Below are 17221 nucleotides of genomic sequence, written 5' to 3' on the forward strand. Positions count from 1 at the left end.
AACGATTTGTTTTATAAAGCGCTTTTCTAATCTTGATGACCACTCAGAGTACTTGCTGTACACACACACACACACACACACACACACACACACACACACACACACACACACACACACACACACACACACACACACACACACACACACACACATTCATACACACACACACACACACACACACACACACAGACACGCGCACACGCACACACACACACACACACACACACACACACACACACACACACACACACACACACATTCATACAGTGCATCTATGTGCAGCACAGCCATCAGGGACAATGACATTTGGGACTATCTTGCCTATGGACACTTCGGCACGCATATGAGGGAAACATGTAACGTTTTCTAATAAATTTTGAATTAAGGATCTGGAAACCAGACGTAACAGATCAGGTGGATAAATGCAAATAGTTTTCTTTTTCTATTCCATACTTCTCCTAACTTTCAGTCACACAAACTGTAATGGTCCCATGATGCAGGAAGCACCGTCTCTTATACTGCATTAATAAACACTAGTCTTTGCTGCGTCACGTACATCCCTGTTAATAACACACGTCCGTCTTGACAATGAGCTCATCTGTCTGGAACAATGAGGCAGGGTTCCTCTCCACGTGTTGAGCTGATTACTGGAGACCAGAGATGACAAACCCTCACTTTAGTTTTGCAGACGCTGTCTGATTATCTTGTTCCATTATTATAATTCGAATCACTGCCAAATATTTCCCTCTGTAAGGAATCGGAAAACCACGGGTCTCTGCAGCTACGCCTGACTTTTCAGGCCAAACACGCCTTCTGAGTTAAAACTACTTCAAGGAGGTGCCCTCCAACCTTTCAGCTCCCGTTTATGTGGGCGCATGTCTGTGTAGATTCCTGCTAAAGGGACACATCAGAGACGGAGAGACAGAGAGAGAGAGAAGTGGAAGTAGTAGAGACGAGAGCTGTGGATAAGAAGGGAGATCTTTCTGGTAGCTGATAGCGGTGGTGCCAACAACAGCACCAAAGGCAGACTGGCGGGGGGTCGACCTGGCTCTTTATCTGTCTTGGCTCTGTCTTTGCTGCTTCATTCCGGCTCTGTGTGCCTCTTACTGTCTCTACGGACAACCTCCTTTCTCATCCTCTCTCCGCGTTTGGCTGCAATCAGGGGTGATAGAGCTGGAAACAACAGAGAGAAGCTCTTTGCACCAGTCAAAGCTCCAGTGCTGATTGATTTCCAACCAGGGACATACATGCACACCAGGGGAGTGGGTGGGGTTATCCTGCATCTGCCAGGGGTTATGTTGAAAGACTGTGGTAAAAAACTGAAATAAACTTTGACAAACAAATTAATCCACATATTGATTCAGCATTAGTGAGTATTAGAGTTGGACACATCTCCTGAATATTAAGTGTTTGATTGAGAGTGAGTGAAAAATCAACACGAGGGCGGAGAAGTCTAAATAGTTTGCCAAGGGCAAAAACTATAGATTATTAAAAACTTTCATTCCCATTATTCTTTCTTTGTTTCTTTTATCAAAATTCATTCAATCATCTTTGCTCCAATGGACTTTTAGTCTAAGATTTGTCAAATTTTGCCACTCAAATTTTTTTCTTCACAATTCTATTTTCAGTAACTTCATGGAAAATACGATAAGCCAATGTATTTTATTATTCCTGTGTCTAAGGACAACATAGATGCTGACAAATCAAAAATCTGAAGGATAACCAGTGGACAATAGGATGTTGTGTGTGTGTGTGTGTGGTGCAGGTATTACTCATGTTGTTGACACGGTCACATTTTGTGCTCTTGTCTTCCTTTTAACATTTTAAGGTTAAGACATGTTTTAAGGTTAGGTTAAGATCAGGTTTAGGTTAAGGTTAGGTTAAGGGTTAGGCAAGTGATAACTATGGTTAAGGTTAAAGTAAGTCTCCAGGAAATCAATGTAAGTCAATGTAATGTCCTCTGAAGCGTGTGTATGTGTGTGTGAGTGTGTGACTGTGCTGCACAGACATCCTTGTAGTAACATGAGGTGCAAGACAAAGCTCCACAGAGCGCAACCGCAGCTGAAACACTCTCAGTTGTTGTCTCAGTCAATATTGAAAAGACCTTGAATCAGACACACATGTACACACATCTGCGCTACAAGTATCCCGCCTATTTTTTTTTTTATGACTGAACTACACCAAAAGGAATTAAAGTGTCATTTATTTCACATTGCTTCGGCTCGACGTGTAAACAAGTAATCCACATTTGGGCAGGATGCACTGCTGCAATGTGGGACAACCGAAAAATTGAGTGAAATCTAGTATTTTGCAGACGGCGTAACACCCCCACCCGCCCCTCCCCCACCTAATCACAGCGTTCTGTCCGTCATAGAGCCATCTGTGCCGACTGTCAGAGCCCAGACCAGGCCCCCGGGTCGGCCGCACGTGCATTAACACTGGTATTCCACGTATCCCCATTGAATTTATTTGAGAGAAAGACTAACTTGCAGATTATGAATAGAATCGCGGTAATTCCACGACTCCCTGCAGAATGAGAGAAGGGGGGGGGGGGGGGGGGGGGGGGAAGAGAGTGAGTATGATGATTCGAGGTTATGAAAACATGTCTGACACATGTGCTCCCGAGGGGCGGTCAAACAGAATCAGCGACTTGGAGGAATTAGGGAGTTGGGATTGCGGCGTGGAACTTGGGAGCGCTGAACAGCAGAAAGTATGCCAGTCGCAGCTGGTCCTCTTTAGAAATTAGGACAGATGCCAGAAGCTTACCGTACTCTGCAGTGCACTCTTTTTTTCCTCGTGTAACCCTCCCCTCCGTCTTTCTCCCTGGTAGACACAATAATAATGCAAATATGTCCAGTGAGACCGAGAGGAAGGAGGAGCTGCACCGACGGAAAGAAAGCAGAGGTAAAGCAAAGGGTTGAGCTCCCCAGGCAGCTGTAACCTTCATCAATGCAGGGAGTGTGTTATTGTGTTTCTTTAAACTGTTTTCACCCAGTTTAAGTGACCTGAACGCAACACACTGGCACAGTGGCCTACGTTTCCTCTGACCTCGCACTGTTAAGTAAGTTAAGTAAGTCCCCCACCCCCATGGTCTGGTTATATTCTTCATTGGAACAGGAATTTCCAAATGTGGTGGAGCAATAGTGGAGCAGGGGGGTGTAGATAGTTTCAATGAGTGAGAACAGTAACTCAGACGACTGTTCTGCAAGATGTGGCTGCAATTAAGAATTACTTTCATTTTTTTTTTTTTTTTTCAGCTGCAACAAAAAACATGAATTTCTCTGCAAACATTTCCTGTTGCTGAAACGTGGCATTTTCTTTAATTTTCAACACTCCAAATATCCCCGATTTTTGATTTATAATGACATAAACAGCATTCAAGAAGTCAAATTAAATGATGTTTGAAACGTTCTTTAACTTTGAAGGTTACTACGCCCGCCTTGTTTGGTCTGGTCCTTCAGACGTTTCACTTTAGTCTGAACCAAAATAACAGGTGTGAAAGGTGCCATGGACCCAGGTCCAGACCAGTGAACAGAAAGAGGTGATCCCAGTTTGGATCAAACTGAACCATAGTTTGGTTTGTTTGCTGCGTGACAACAGTTTTTTGGAAAGTTCCGACTTTTGGACCAATTGCCGAAAGTTGAGACAGCATTAAACAACAGAAGAAGAAAAGAAAGCAGCTCACTGGATTGTTCGCTGTCTTCAACTCAATATAATGTTTGAATGAGGCGGATGCTCATGGTGAATTCAAACTACTGTGGAGCCCCTGAAGAGGGTGATGGTAGTTATACCATAATGATATGATATGACAGTGGCAACGACACAGACGTGACAGAACAAATCCTGTTTGATCCATTTTGATTATTTAGGCAAGAATTTTCAAGTCTTATGGCAAAGACCAAAGTAAACAATTTTTATTTAGAGTTTAGAGCACTCTGTAATTTGCACACTGTAATTGAGAGAGTCTTTCCCTCCTCTAGGTACAACTGGAACAATGGCTTCTCTCCATGAAACCAAAGTTTCCCCTGATGTCAGGACCCAGCTGAACGTCAGAGTGAAATAGGTGTTGAAACATCCTTCTGACTTTTGTGCTACTCTGTTGAGAATCAGTCTGAGTCAGGGGTTTATGGCTATAGAAAAGTGTGTGTGTGAAGAGTACATTTTTGTATTATTTATACTTTATTTTCTAAATGTCTGTGACATCAGTGCTGTATTTTTTTTAATATATATAAGCTTTGGTAAGTTTAAGAATTTAAGTAGTGTCTCCATTTCTGTTCTCTGTCAACTTAAGGTTGTGAATAGGATTATTTATAGTATTTATTAAAATATTTTTTATTTCCCCGATTTAATATAGGTATTCTAGAAGAGTATTGAGTCCAGTTACATGAAAGAAAACAAGGACGATTTTTCAACTTTTGCATCTTGAAAATGAAGTTGAAATAAACGTCACTTTTCAAGATTCAGGTCAATCTACTAGCATTAGCGCTTATGACTGCCTCAACAAAATGCATTATGCTGATGAATTAGTAATATTTTACTTCAGAATTGATTTTAGTAACAAGGGAATTCTAACTCTTTTAGTGGATAAACACAGATTTATAAGATTTAGTCATATTCATGCAAACGGAAGTAGCTGGTAATGGACAAATGCAAGGTTATATGGATTGTTGCACCAACTTTTAAAGGATGTAAGTTCATAGCTCACGTAACTGCCGGTCACTAATAAATCTTCCTCTGACTTAGTTCAACTTTATTCTCAACATATGAATTTATTCTCGACATTTCCTCTCGGCTCATTTTCATGTCTCCATGAAATAAATTTGATTTGATATTGTTTTAAAAAATTTTAACCAACTTTATTTATTCAATTTTCTTAAAGTCAGATACCGGTAGGGACAATCCCTCCCGTATCTTTATGTTCAGTCTAATGCAGAGCTGTAGGAAAGACGCCATTTATGATGAAGTAATTCATCATAAAAGACTGCAGAGGCATCAAAAGCAGCAAAACCTGCAGCGGCTCGCCATTGTTCATTTGACTGAGTGAAAAACACTTGATAAGTGGGATAAGACGTATGGGCCTGTGTACATGTGCGTGCGTGCCTGTGTGTGAGTGTGACTTAGTAACCGTAGGAATATAATTATGGCAGAGGGTTCAGCACCTCCTGTCAGATCTGTGCCAGGTGGAGGAATTCCTATGGTTTTGGAGCACACTTACCCTTAATTTTGTGTGTTAGAGAGATGTGTATGTGTGTTAGTGTGTGTGTCATCCTACTTAAGCACATAAAACACACACACAAAGCGTGCGTGCACACACAGGACTGGGTTGTCTTCGTGCAATTTTCCGTGGACTCCTCTGTGACCTTTTAAAGCTCTTTAAGAAAAATGTTTCTGAGGAAGAACTAAAACCAAGATGTATAGTGAGTATTACGATTGTGTGTGTGTGTGTGTGTGTGTGTGTGTGTGTGTGTGTGTGTGTGTGTGTGTGTGTGTGTGTGTGTGTGTGTGTGTGTGTGTGTGTGTGTGTGTGTGTGTGTGTGTGTGTGTGTGCGTGATAGATACAGACAGACAAAGACCTCATTAGGTCTAGGAGGTGTCCTGTCTAGACAGTTTGATGACAGGACACAGAACCTCTGTTTAATGTTTCCTCCCCCTCCCTTTGCCTCCATTTCACCCAGCATGCACACACATCACCTGCTCAGCGTCCAGGGATACACAGACAGTTGCTTAATCTCCAGCGAAAAATGTTAAGGACAAGTAAAAGTATTCAAATGCTGCAAGTCTATGCAACTTATTGAAGAAAAGAATGCAAGATTTTAAGTGAAAGGGCAATAACATGTCATTTAGTTGATGGTATATGAATGTGAATACAACAACTACTAGTACTACTACTAGCACTATGACTACTACTACTACTACTACTACTATTTAGAATAATAACTTTATTTGCATAGTACTTTTCAAAACAAATAAAACAGGAATACAAAATATAAAATACAACACATAAAAAAAACACAACAGCATCAAAGGTAGCAAAAAACACAACATAATTTAAAATCAATGGCAAAGGAAAACGATACGAGAAACATAAGCAAAAGTGAAGAACAATCAAGTAAAAGCTATTTGGTACAAAGAAGATGAAGAAGACCCGCCGACAGAATGAGCAAAGAAGGTGAAGAAGAATTATAGTTGGTGGCAGTAATGCACCTTGACGTTGTTTACCAACCGCGAATAAACCGAACAAAGAAGAGGAAGCTATTTGGTAAAAGTATATTTTCAGAGGTGATTTAAAAACATAAATGAACAATTCCAGTGGGTTGAGGCTCTGACAGCAAAGGCCCCGTCAGCTTTGTTCTTCAGTCTTGACTAAGGGGAATCTAACAGGGCCTTATCAGAAGATCTCAGGCTATTAGGTGATTTAGAAGCTCAACCAAGCAGCTTGGTGCCGAACCATGCAGGGCCTTAAAAGTCAACAGCAATATTTTGAAATCAATTCTAAAACGCAGCCAATGAAGGGAAGCTCATATAAGGGAGATAAGATCATGCTGATGTGATTTGGTTGAGGAAACTGCATTTTGAACCCCCTGAAGCCGAGTAACCACATTTTGGTTAAGGCACATACATACAGCATCACAATAACCCAGTTGAGATGTAATAAAAGCATAAATCACTGTCTGGAGATCACTAAAGGAAAAAAAAATATTTGTTAAGTGAAAAAAACCAGATAACAAGAGAGCTGAGAGAAATGTTCTGGTCCAAGATAAAGGATTTTAGCAGTGAGTACCACACACTGCGATACAGGAGGCAGGAGTGGAGTCGGGAAGCCACTTATCCCTCTCTCTGCTTGAGTGTATGTGTGTGTACGTATGTGTTTGGGTGGTGGTATGTGCCTCTTTGATGCTGCATCTCACTCGTCACATACAGACACGATAGCAGCGGTGGCAGTGGTGGCAGAGAGACGGGGAGATACGGACACCTCAGGGGCCTTATCACCAGGACCATCGCAGTCTCGAGGGCGCATGAAGACATAACACGTGTGAAAAGAATCCGGGGAGGAAGAGGAAGGAGAGCAGAGGAATAAGGATTGTGAAGAATTCCTTTATCGGCATTCTTTTATCTATTAAACTGTGCTCTGGTATTACATGAAACCTGCAGAATCTAGGGGTTCTGTTTGATAGCCACTTGTGTTGTGAGCAGCATGTCACAGAGCTTGTCCAATCTTGTTTTGATCACTTTGGAAATTTTACCAAAATAAGACCCAGATGATGATGCAAAAAACGTTGCGCACATACTTTCCATTCCTGCTCATGCTTTAACCAAAGAACCCTGAAACAACTTCAGATTGTGCAGAACTCAGCTGCTCGACTTTTAACTGGGACTATGAAGCTTGATCATATTCATCTGTTTTCCCCATGCTACACTGGATTGTTGTTTGTTTTAGGATTTGATTTTTTATAACTATTATTATTATAAATTTAGACCTTGTAATCTCTTACGAATCTTTAGCCTAGCTTGAGATCCTCAGGCAGAGGCCTTCTCTTTGTTCCAGAGACCAATAACTTAATGGACAAAATATTTGCAGTCAGGGCCCTGAAGCTCTGGAATGACCTGCCTGGTGAAACTAGGCCGTCAGAGACAGCGCCATCTTTGAAGTCCCTTCTTAAATAAAAAGTATTATTCTCAATTTAGCGTCATATTGGGTAGCAAACTTAACGTACAAATAATGACCTCCTCATCCAACGTCTTCTTTAAGGGTTGCAGTTCTTCATATATCAAATTCATGCTGCTGAAAGTTAGAGTCCATCCCTAGCCAATTTGTCCATTCCGGGCTACTGTAGAAACATGGAGGTGCAACATGGCGATGTCCATGGAAGGACGACTGGCTCACGATATATAAGGCTCATTCTCACATGACAAAAACACAACCTTTTAATTTAAGGTGTTTACACATGACATGGTTATAAGAATTACCCAATTTTTAGGATTAGATCCTTATAATTTCTAAACATTGTACTTCTACAGAAAAGCCTCTCCTTATTTGATCAAAGCTGTTTGTTTACTTAAATCATTTAAATTTAATTTACTTTACTTGTTCTGGTAGAAGTACCTCAGAATGTATTTCTACTAGAAAGCCCTTTTTGATTTTATGCAAGTTATTTTCTCATTTTTTCTCAACTCTTTTATTTCTTGCAGGCACAGATAGACATACCTCAATACTTCTAGAAAGCCTTTTTATTTCATCTGGACCGTTTATGCTATTTGTTGTTTTGCTATTTGTGAATCACTTTGTAACTGTGTTTTAAAAAGTGCTATATAAATAAAGTTTATTATTATATTATTATATTGTCACAATGTTAGAAATATGTTAGCATGGAGAAGTGTGGTACAGCCTACGTTACAAGGCATTTTACTCATGAGATTTGTCCACATCTACAAGGACAATGATGGCGCAGCCTGATCATGTACCTTCTTTAACCTTTTCACTGTTTTAGTCAAACAGGTAATCTGATTACCTGGGGCTATTTTCAGTGTATTCAGTCGGATCAGATCTCCTCTGGTTCTGTCGCTGCTTGCTGTTTCCCACTCCATCGTCAGGGGTCGTGCCTCAACTGGACATTTATTCTGCATGAGCGGAGGACGAGTCAACTTCATGTGAGTGCTCGTTATTCTATATAGTCGGGTGATAAGATAGTACATGAAGCACAGAGGTCCAAACATTATTAGACTACATTTTTTAGAATTCTACATCAACATTACTATTTGGATTTGGCCAAAATATCAAAACAAGGCTCCGATGGAGTCGTATCACATAAAACGTGAGATAAAGCAACATGCACATTATGTCCAATACAAACGCGAAGACTTAAACTGACGTGTTTATTAGAATTGACGGGAAATATGATGTTGAAGTCGCCCCTGAAGCCAAAAGAGCTCCACCTCTGGTTAAATACGCGCGGAGGGGGCGGTTTATGTGCGCGCACACACGTAGAGGCAAACACAGACGCACACGCGCACACACACATATGAACTGCAACCTGCTGATTCCTGTTAGACCGTCACACGCAGCCTGCAGGAGAAGGTGGCTGTGATTGAGACCAGTTCAGCTTTCAGAAGGCGGTGCGCAATTTTGGATAATCGCTTCGCTTGGAGAGCTCTTTGCGTAAAATGGCCCATTTCAGAGGAGTCGTTATTCTTTTACTGGTGAACTTCGTATCAAACGGTGTGTTTTGACCGACTTCCCCCCCGGGCGCTCTCCACACTTTCACATGGTGCACTTTATCCTGAAGCACCACGGCAGCGCGCTACGGGAATCAGAAATGAAAGCAGCACCGACCCTCCTGTGCGCATTTGGCTTTAGGAAGCTTTTCAAATGGCTTGACACGCAGCTCTTTCCACACTTCTGATCTGTGGCTGGGACGGATAACAGCTTTGGACGGACTTTTATTCACCATTACGCTCATTTCGGGTTTGGATCAGTCGAGTCAGACACACTCGGGACTCCGGAGAGAGGTCTCAGCGGGGACAGCAAGGACAGCACCATGACCAGCTGCTGGCTCGCCCTGATCGGATTGTGGTGGAGCGCGTATCACTGCATGTTCCCGGTGGCGGGGAGTAATTATTCGCTGGATGGGAACAGCGAGGTGCACCCGGGGTTCATCCACCGGCGGCTGCGGACGCACGAGAAGCGGGAGATGCAGAAGGAGATCCTGTCCATCCTCGGGCTGCCGCAGCGACCGAGACCGCATCTGTCGCACGGGAAGTACAACTCCGCTCCGCTTTTCATGTTGGACTTGTACAACACGATCTCCAGCGACGAGAAGAGCCAGGTGGAGGGCATGCTGGAGCGGTATCAGTCCGCGCGGTCGACGCAGAGCCCTCATCTGGCCACCTATCAAGAAACTGCCTTTCTGAATGACGCGGACATGGTGATGAGCTTCGTCAATTTAGGTAAGAGATTTATTCTTCTGTGAGGTGGGTTCCAGTTTCATGCGAAGTGGAAAATCTCAGTGGTGTTTGAGCCGAAACGTGAACAGGTGTTGGGAACAAGAGCGAAGTGGAAACTCCTCTAAACTTTGTCTGACGGATTTGACGAAATTATGTCAACTTTATCGGGGTATTATTATTAATATATACATATATTTTTGAATTACGCATGAATATGGCCTCGTGCTTATCTTGAAATGGGATCATTTCCCCCATCTGGATCCGTGTTTACGCACACACCAGACAACTATAGCGCACAACACGTCTATTACGCACGTGCAGTGTTGGTTCAAGAAGTAGCTCCTTGTGAGAGGTCAAATAACTTCCTTATCTGCTCTGTGGGTTAGAAAAACTGCGAGGTTCGTTTTGTTTCCGAGTTATTTATTGTCACACGTCCTCTCTCCGCGCATTGGCACAGCCCAGCTCATTTATAGGAGTGAAATTCATGTGGTCACTTTTTTTGCAGCGCAATATGCTCCATGATTTATGTCTTTAGTGTGAGAAAAATAGACTTATATCCTCAGCACAAACCACCAACCACCACCGCTGGTATTTATTTGAATATAAAAGCCTGCTATTCCTGCCGCTGACCTCCATGCGTCAAGCTGCGGTTTCTGTGCGTAAAAACTCTGCGTCGCATTGTTTGCGTTTCACCCGAGGAAGTGCCATCTTTTAATTAGCTCCAGTGACGATGAAGAGCGACACTTAAACGAGTTGGGAACATGAAAAGCAAAAAAAAAAGCCTCTTCCTTCCATTAGCAGCTCCGTGTGTTTACTGGGAGAGTCTAAACAGAGCGCCTGAAGATAAACAGAGTCAGGGGCTGCTGGACAAGGAGGCTTAAATCCAGATTGATAGTCATCCATCTTGGGAGCTGAGGCCATTGTCATGAGAACATGTGGGAATGTGTCATTGAAGTATGAGGTCTCATGTTTCTTCTTCTGCTCTTGAGACAGGAAGTCCTCTGATGTGTTTTACTCCTCACCTTTATAAACCATTTAATAGTCACTCAGTGCCACATATGAGAAGGAGAGTCAGGTTGGAGTGACCGGGCTTCTCCAGTTATCGGTCCTCCGGGTGTTGGTGTTGCAACGTGCAGTGATGAAAGCAGATATTCAGACAGAAGGTGCTTGAAGATCTGGCCTCAAGCATCTGAATCCCCTCTGTCGGCTTCCCTCTGGGGGAGTGTGATGGCGATGGCGTGGTGTTTGTGTGTCTGTGGTTTCTGTGTCAGTTTGGGGTTTATACTCCTGTGATGTTGCACATCTGGCCCTCCACTTTGATTAATCACGTCCTGTGCATCTTTTGACGATTCCCTCAGATTTCTGTGGCGGCCGGGGGGATTAGGTTGCCATCTCTTCCAGCTGTACACGGAGTCCTAACCGCCTCCCTGCAGGAGGAATGGCTTCCTCCCCGAATGTGATTGTAATTAATGTAGGACCAGGCCAAGGCTTTCCATCTGCTTTGCGAATAAGGCCTTGTGCGACTACCGTGTGTCATCGCCGTCCAATTAGTTTTTAATGTGTCTCTTGCTCCATCGCAGCAGTTTGTGTGCAGGAACCCAGGATGTTAAGAGTAGAAAGATGCCTGAAACACTCTTGGGTGGTCCTCCTTGTTTAGAAAGCGGCCTAAAAATGTGGATATCATGTGTGGCCGAAGTAGAAATCAGAATCAAGATAAATGAAAGGAGGCCAAACAAGCTGTCCGAAACAATTGGAAAAACATTGGGTAAGATTAACCGACAGACTTAGTCATGAGAAAGCACCTTCCCTGTTTGTCAAATCGAATCAGAGGGAAGCCCGCTCTTACTCCACTGGCGATCTGGTTTAAAAAATGATTCACCTCTTTGCACGAGCAGATTCTCTGTACATGTTGACGCAGGATCGCAAACTTTAAAGTGACCTATAGCAAATAAAGTGGTGACAGTGATTTAAACGTTGGCCTGAGCTGATGTCTTTCACAGCCAGCTGCAGCAGTAGCACAGATAGAGAGCTCCTTTTCTCAGGGTGCTCTCCCGGGACACGGACAGATTTAAGAGCCCCTGCGTTACATCCAGTCTCAAGTGCTCGCTCTCCGAACCTTGTGCCTCTTCACCCCCTCACCCCATCCACCTATCTGCATGATTCATGTAGACCTCTTGCTCCGTCATCTGTTCGGCTTTGCTTTCATCACTTGTTCAGAATCATCCAGTGGAAAAAAAAAAGAAGGACGCAGGACCAGAAGCATACTTTCCAGCTCCTTTTTCATCTTCATTCCCAGAATAGCACGTTCATCACTGCCTCGCGGACGCCCTGCTGCCCCTTTCCACAGAGGTGGAGTGTCACCGCGGTGCCGTATGACTCACGCTGTGTGACACGCTGCAGCTTCCAACATGTCCTGTAATGCACAGTGGTGAACTCGAGTAATGGCAACAGTTACTGTTAACTATAGTTTAGGGGCTTGTTCCCACTTGTTGTATGTAGATTTTTTTTTTTTTGTGGCTCTGAGAGACACACTGACTCTGAGCACAACATCCAGCAACTCCAAAATTTTACTTTTAATATAGAAAACTATCATTAGTGATGCTGGACACTTAAATGTGTTGTAAAATAATAAATAATATGACTGTACTGTGATGAAACACATTAATCCTGGTTTTAATATCACATTCTTTACCACATTTATATAAAAAAATAATCTTTTTGGGGTTGAACATGACACATTCCCTGAAGTGCCCACAAACACACCTGGCTGTGTCGCTCTTGATCTATTGGACATTTTCTGTTATGCAATTATATAGTTTGACAACTTCGACAACAATCAAAACGTGAGCTATAAGCACTCTAACAAATAACCTTCTGCCGCTGCTCTCTCTCCCACTTGCATGGCCTCGGCTCTGAGAGATCCGGCTTTGAGCATAACTGATCTGGATCCAACGTCTCGAGCTGATGTGGCTCGGGACCACCGTGGTCCTCCACCACAGTAATGCCCACTTCGGGGGATTCTGGAGGGGGAAAGTCCTCCACTTCTAAAGAGCTCTCTGCAGCAGAGGTGCCTTGCGATTCTGTGTCGCACTTTTTAATGGCCTGCAAATGTTGGTCTCACATCGAGCATCGCCTCCCTCACCTCCTCAGTCCCCTGCCCACTACTTTAGATAATGGGCTCAGAGCTGGAGGTGAAGTGACACTTTAAAAACAAACTTAAGCGAAATCCTGAATAGTCAGTGTGGTGTTTAAAGTCCAGTTTTTTATTTTTTTATTTTGAAAGAGACGTCATTTGTAGAAAAGGGAGAAGCTCATCTTTTTACTTTTCACTTATTGATTATCCCTTTTTACAAGGTCATATATTAAGTAAGGGGAGATCCTAACCCAAATTGTAACCCAATATTTTAAGCTGCATCTCGGTGGAAAACAAATCCAAGCGGTCAGTGCTCTGTAAATGAACGAGCAGAGACGTGTTGCTGTACAAATATCCAAAGCTTCACTGTGAGAACTGTTATAGCCAGAGGGAGAATTTTCGCTATTCTGATCAGGTCTGGTTTTTATGGTTCGAGCTGTTAGCTTGTGGTTGCGGTGAGGAAAGGATGCTCAGGAATGGTTTCGGTTTCACGGGTCACCGAACGGGATCTCCCAACGTTGTACCTGTGTCATCTGCATTTAACTGTGATGAGTTGGCTTCGCTCTAGCTCTGCCGTGCCAGGCAGATCGACAGGTGTACAGGGGCCACTCAGGGGCCACTCAGGGGCTCAGAGCGCCTGTTTGCTCTTCTGTCCTTTTCTGTTTGTTTGCTGGGTTTTAGCAGAGGAAAGATCCCATAATAACCCAGGAAAATGTTTTCTGTGGTTTTAGAGTCATTCTTGTTTGACTTGAATAAATCTCTCATGATTAACAGGTGAGCTTGACCCTGCCCACCAAACTAAAGGGCAGATTAAATCCAGATGAGTTTCATTTTGTTCACACTTTGCCTCATATATGTATCACAAATCAAATTTTATCCTATGTGTCTTTATTTTCCTTGGCTACTGCTAAAATAGCCAGGGCTAGTGCAATTCCAATCAAGTAGGTGGTTTTACCCCAGTGGACAGTGGTTAGCACTGTCGCTTCACAGCAAGAAGGTTCCTGGTTCAAATCCCAGGTCCTTCTCCGTGGAGTTTGCATTTTCTCCCCATGCGTTGGTGGGTATGGGATTAGGTATACTGTAGACTCTAAAGTGACTGTAGGGTTGAATGTGAGTGTCAATGGTTGTCTGTCTCTGTGTGTTGGCCGTGCAATAAGCTGGAGACCTGTTCAGGGTGCCCCCCCGCCTCTCTCCTCTCGCCTCTCTGCAGTTTAGATTAAGATTTACTGAGAAGGACTATAGGCAAATATGTTTTCCTCGTCCTCACAGGCGTTTGCATCCTTCTCTCACCAATGCACATCGTCGGACTGGCAATCTAGACCATTGGATAGTGACGCTTCTCATTCCCTGTGAATGAGCTGATGTCATGCGGGTCAAAATTGTCATACCATAGCCGGTTGCTCTGTGGAGCGCTTGAGGAGCCATTTCTTTGCCCAGGGATGCATTGTTGGCCCACTTTGACAGCGCTGCTCGTGGTGCCGTTGGTTCGCTTGCTGTAGTGGTGAAAAGTTCACGGGGCTGGTCTGGATGAGAAGGTCCAGGGCCAATGCAGATCATTGAGGTCATTCATATTTAACTAGGAGAAGGGTGGGAAATATCAGTGTAATTTCAGGGTCACCTCAGTTGCTAACGTGACAGGGGACATGAGCTATGAGAAGATATTTTAACTTGACACCCCGGTTGCATTTACACCTGGAATTTTTTCTGGCTGTTTACGTTCATCATAGCACGTCATTTCAAAGCTGTTTCAGTGTCTGGAAACTTAAATCATGCCTGCCTCCTCTACCTCAAATATAAAAAGTCATTGGAGTCTTTTGTCTACTTGTCTGCCACCGTGACTTTCCTCATTTTCTTTTTCTCATATGGCTCTAGCTCAGCTGTCACGAGCTCTCTTACCTCAACAGTCAACCTACCTCCCACACTCTGAAGGCAAACAAGCCAGAGAGCTCTAAGAAGTGGGTTTTCAGGAGATTAGTTGGGTTCAGTCGTCCCTGGGCTCCCTCTGAATCGAAGGGCCCTTTAAATGTATTTTTCTTGGTCTTAAGATGCCTGGTTGCATTTCTGAGTGCCTAAGCCTGGATAAGCCGCTTTCTTTGCAGCAAAACATGTCCCAAAGCCCCGGTATGATCAAGCAATGAGTCGTATTAAATCAAAGAGTCAATTGTTTGATGCAGGAGAGAGTTTCAGCATGAAATTTGAACAAATAAATTCACAAATCCATCTTGAACTATTTCCTGTAAAGCCTCAGAAACCAGAACAAGAGGACCACCCGTCACTACACCTCAGAGTATACCATAAACAGCATTAGCCAGCAGTTTAGCGAGGAATTCAAGATATGCTGAAGCTGAGCAAAGGATCTTTTCAGGGACAGAAACTTGGAGACTCGCGACGGTGAGAAAAAAAAATGACATTAACAAACTACAAAGGTCTGTTCTCGTCTGTTTATGGGATCAGATATTTCACTGCCGCAGCGAGTTCACTCGAACTCGCAACAACGTTCAAGAATGGCCCAAGATATACAAATAATTCTCCTTATTGAGTTACAGTGTTTTAAAGTGCTTCCCTTTTCTCGTGTTTGGATTGTATTGGTTGTCAAGCTCCCTGGCAAAACATACAGCGGCCTCGAGAAACAAACAGGGGTTGATGGGGAAAACATATCCGGTTAACCAGATTATGTCTTTTCCAGTCTTTATGTCTGTCATAAAAGACGAGGTGTTACTGGACGTCTCTATTGTCTGTGTGACTTCTTGCCACAGGCCTTACAATTGACAAGTGACTCCTAACTGTATTGTCCTCAATAAGTAGTGCAAGTGACCCACAAGTATGGGTGTTTACATCGATGTAGATGTACACACACGCTTGGTCGGCGAATTACCATTTAAATCCACCCAATTCATTTACACCTCAGTCATCTCCGTCACACCCCCCCGCTCTAACATCCCACTATGCACACAATATCATTCCTCCACCCATCAGCCCATCCACTCTGATCATATCTTGCCCTCTCAAGCCATAGCTGTCTGACTTGACGAGATGGCGGCTGAGATTGGAGCCTAAGTACAGAGATTACATTTCTTGACAGGTTTTTTTTTTTTTTTTATCTCTGTCTTCGCTTGTTCTCCCGTCCACCATCTTCATTCCTCTTAGGAATCATAGTGGCGTGAGATGGATGAGTGTGACGATACGTCGATAGGGGAGGCGATGGGCAGTGGACCATAACCCTGGCGGAACATCTGATTAGGACCCGATACTCCCACTTATCACCTCTGGGTGCAGGCGGGGGGGGGGGGATTCGCTCTGTTGGCTCTGCAGAACGTCGGGGTTAGGACGGGGCAGAGCTGCACCGTCTTCTCTCACATCTGTAGTTTTTTCTCCTGCCCTGTTCTGTCTCTGCACTTTTTTTTGTTTTGCCACGCCACACACTATTGCTCTATTTCATCTCACCGCATGTACTCGATTTCAAAGTGCATCGTAAAAACCTCAGGAGTCTTGACTACATGCTGTGCAACAAGAGGCAGCTGATCAGAAACAGGCTCTGAACTCCTGAAGGAGTATATACTGTATGTTGAGCCATAGACCCTGTTACAAACATGTTGATTATAGTATTGTTTTAGACACGTTCAAAACAACAGGAACATTTCCAGAACATCCAGGTGAGGGGTGGTGCCTTCAGGACATGACATTTAAACTCTGATATGGAGAGCACAGTGTTCTTGTTTACAGCAAATCACTGGCATTGGCCCTTATCACCAAAAGCTCTCGAATCTCATTGTCAAGTTGACATCTTCGCTGGCTTCTTCTATGTGTATGGCTTTTCTTGTTCATCAATATTAATATTTGCATTTTGGTTTCTGTCAGGGGGTTTGGGGTGAATATTAAATTGACCCCCCTCATATAGCAGTTTATTTTAATAGTTTTAATGACAAATTCCAGTACAATACAAGACAATACATAACAATACTGATGGCACAACTTCTGCATTTTGAGGTCCAGTATCTTGTCCAAGGACAGATGAAGGCAACACGCTCTCCCTCCTGAGCCACAACCGCCCTAGGTGAAGTTTGATTGCACACACACACACACACACACACACACACACACACACACACACACACACACACACACACACACACACACACACACACA

General features: G+C 43.5%; 1 protein-coding gene across 1 annotated transcript in view; it reads left to right on the top strand.

The window, feature by feature from the left end:
• Positions 1-9033: 9033 nt before the first annotated feature.
• Positions 9034-17221, top strand: part of bmp6 (bone morphogenetic protein 6) — a 44829-nt gene continuing 36641 nt past the window's right edge. The window contains exon 1 of the mRNA XM_034572383.1: positions 9034-9945. Within this exon, the coding sequence (XP_034428274.1) occupies positions 9537-9945 (409 nt within the window). The 5' untranslated portion in view covers positions 9034-9536. The remainder of the gene's footprint in view (positions 9946-17221) is intronic.

This window comes from Hippoglossus hippoglossus, chromosome 20 (assembly GCF_009819705.1).
Source record: "Hippoglossus hippoglossus isolate fHipHip1 chromosome 20, fHipHip1.pri, whole genome shotgun sequence".
Taxonomy (NCBI): Eukaryota; Metazoa; Chordata; class Actinopteri; order Pleuronectiformes; family Pleuronectidae; genus Hippoglossus; species Hippoglossus hippoglossus.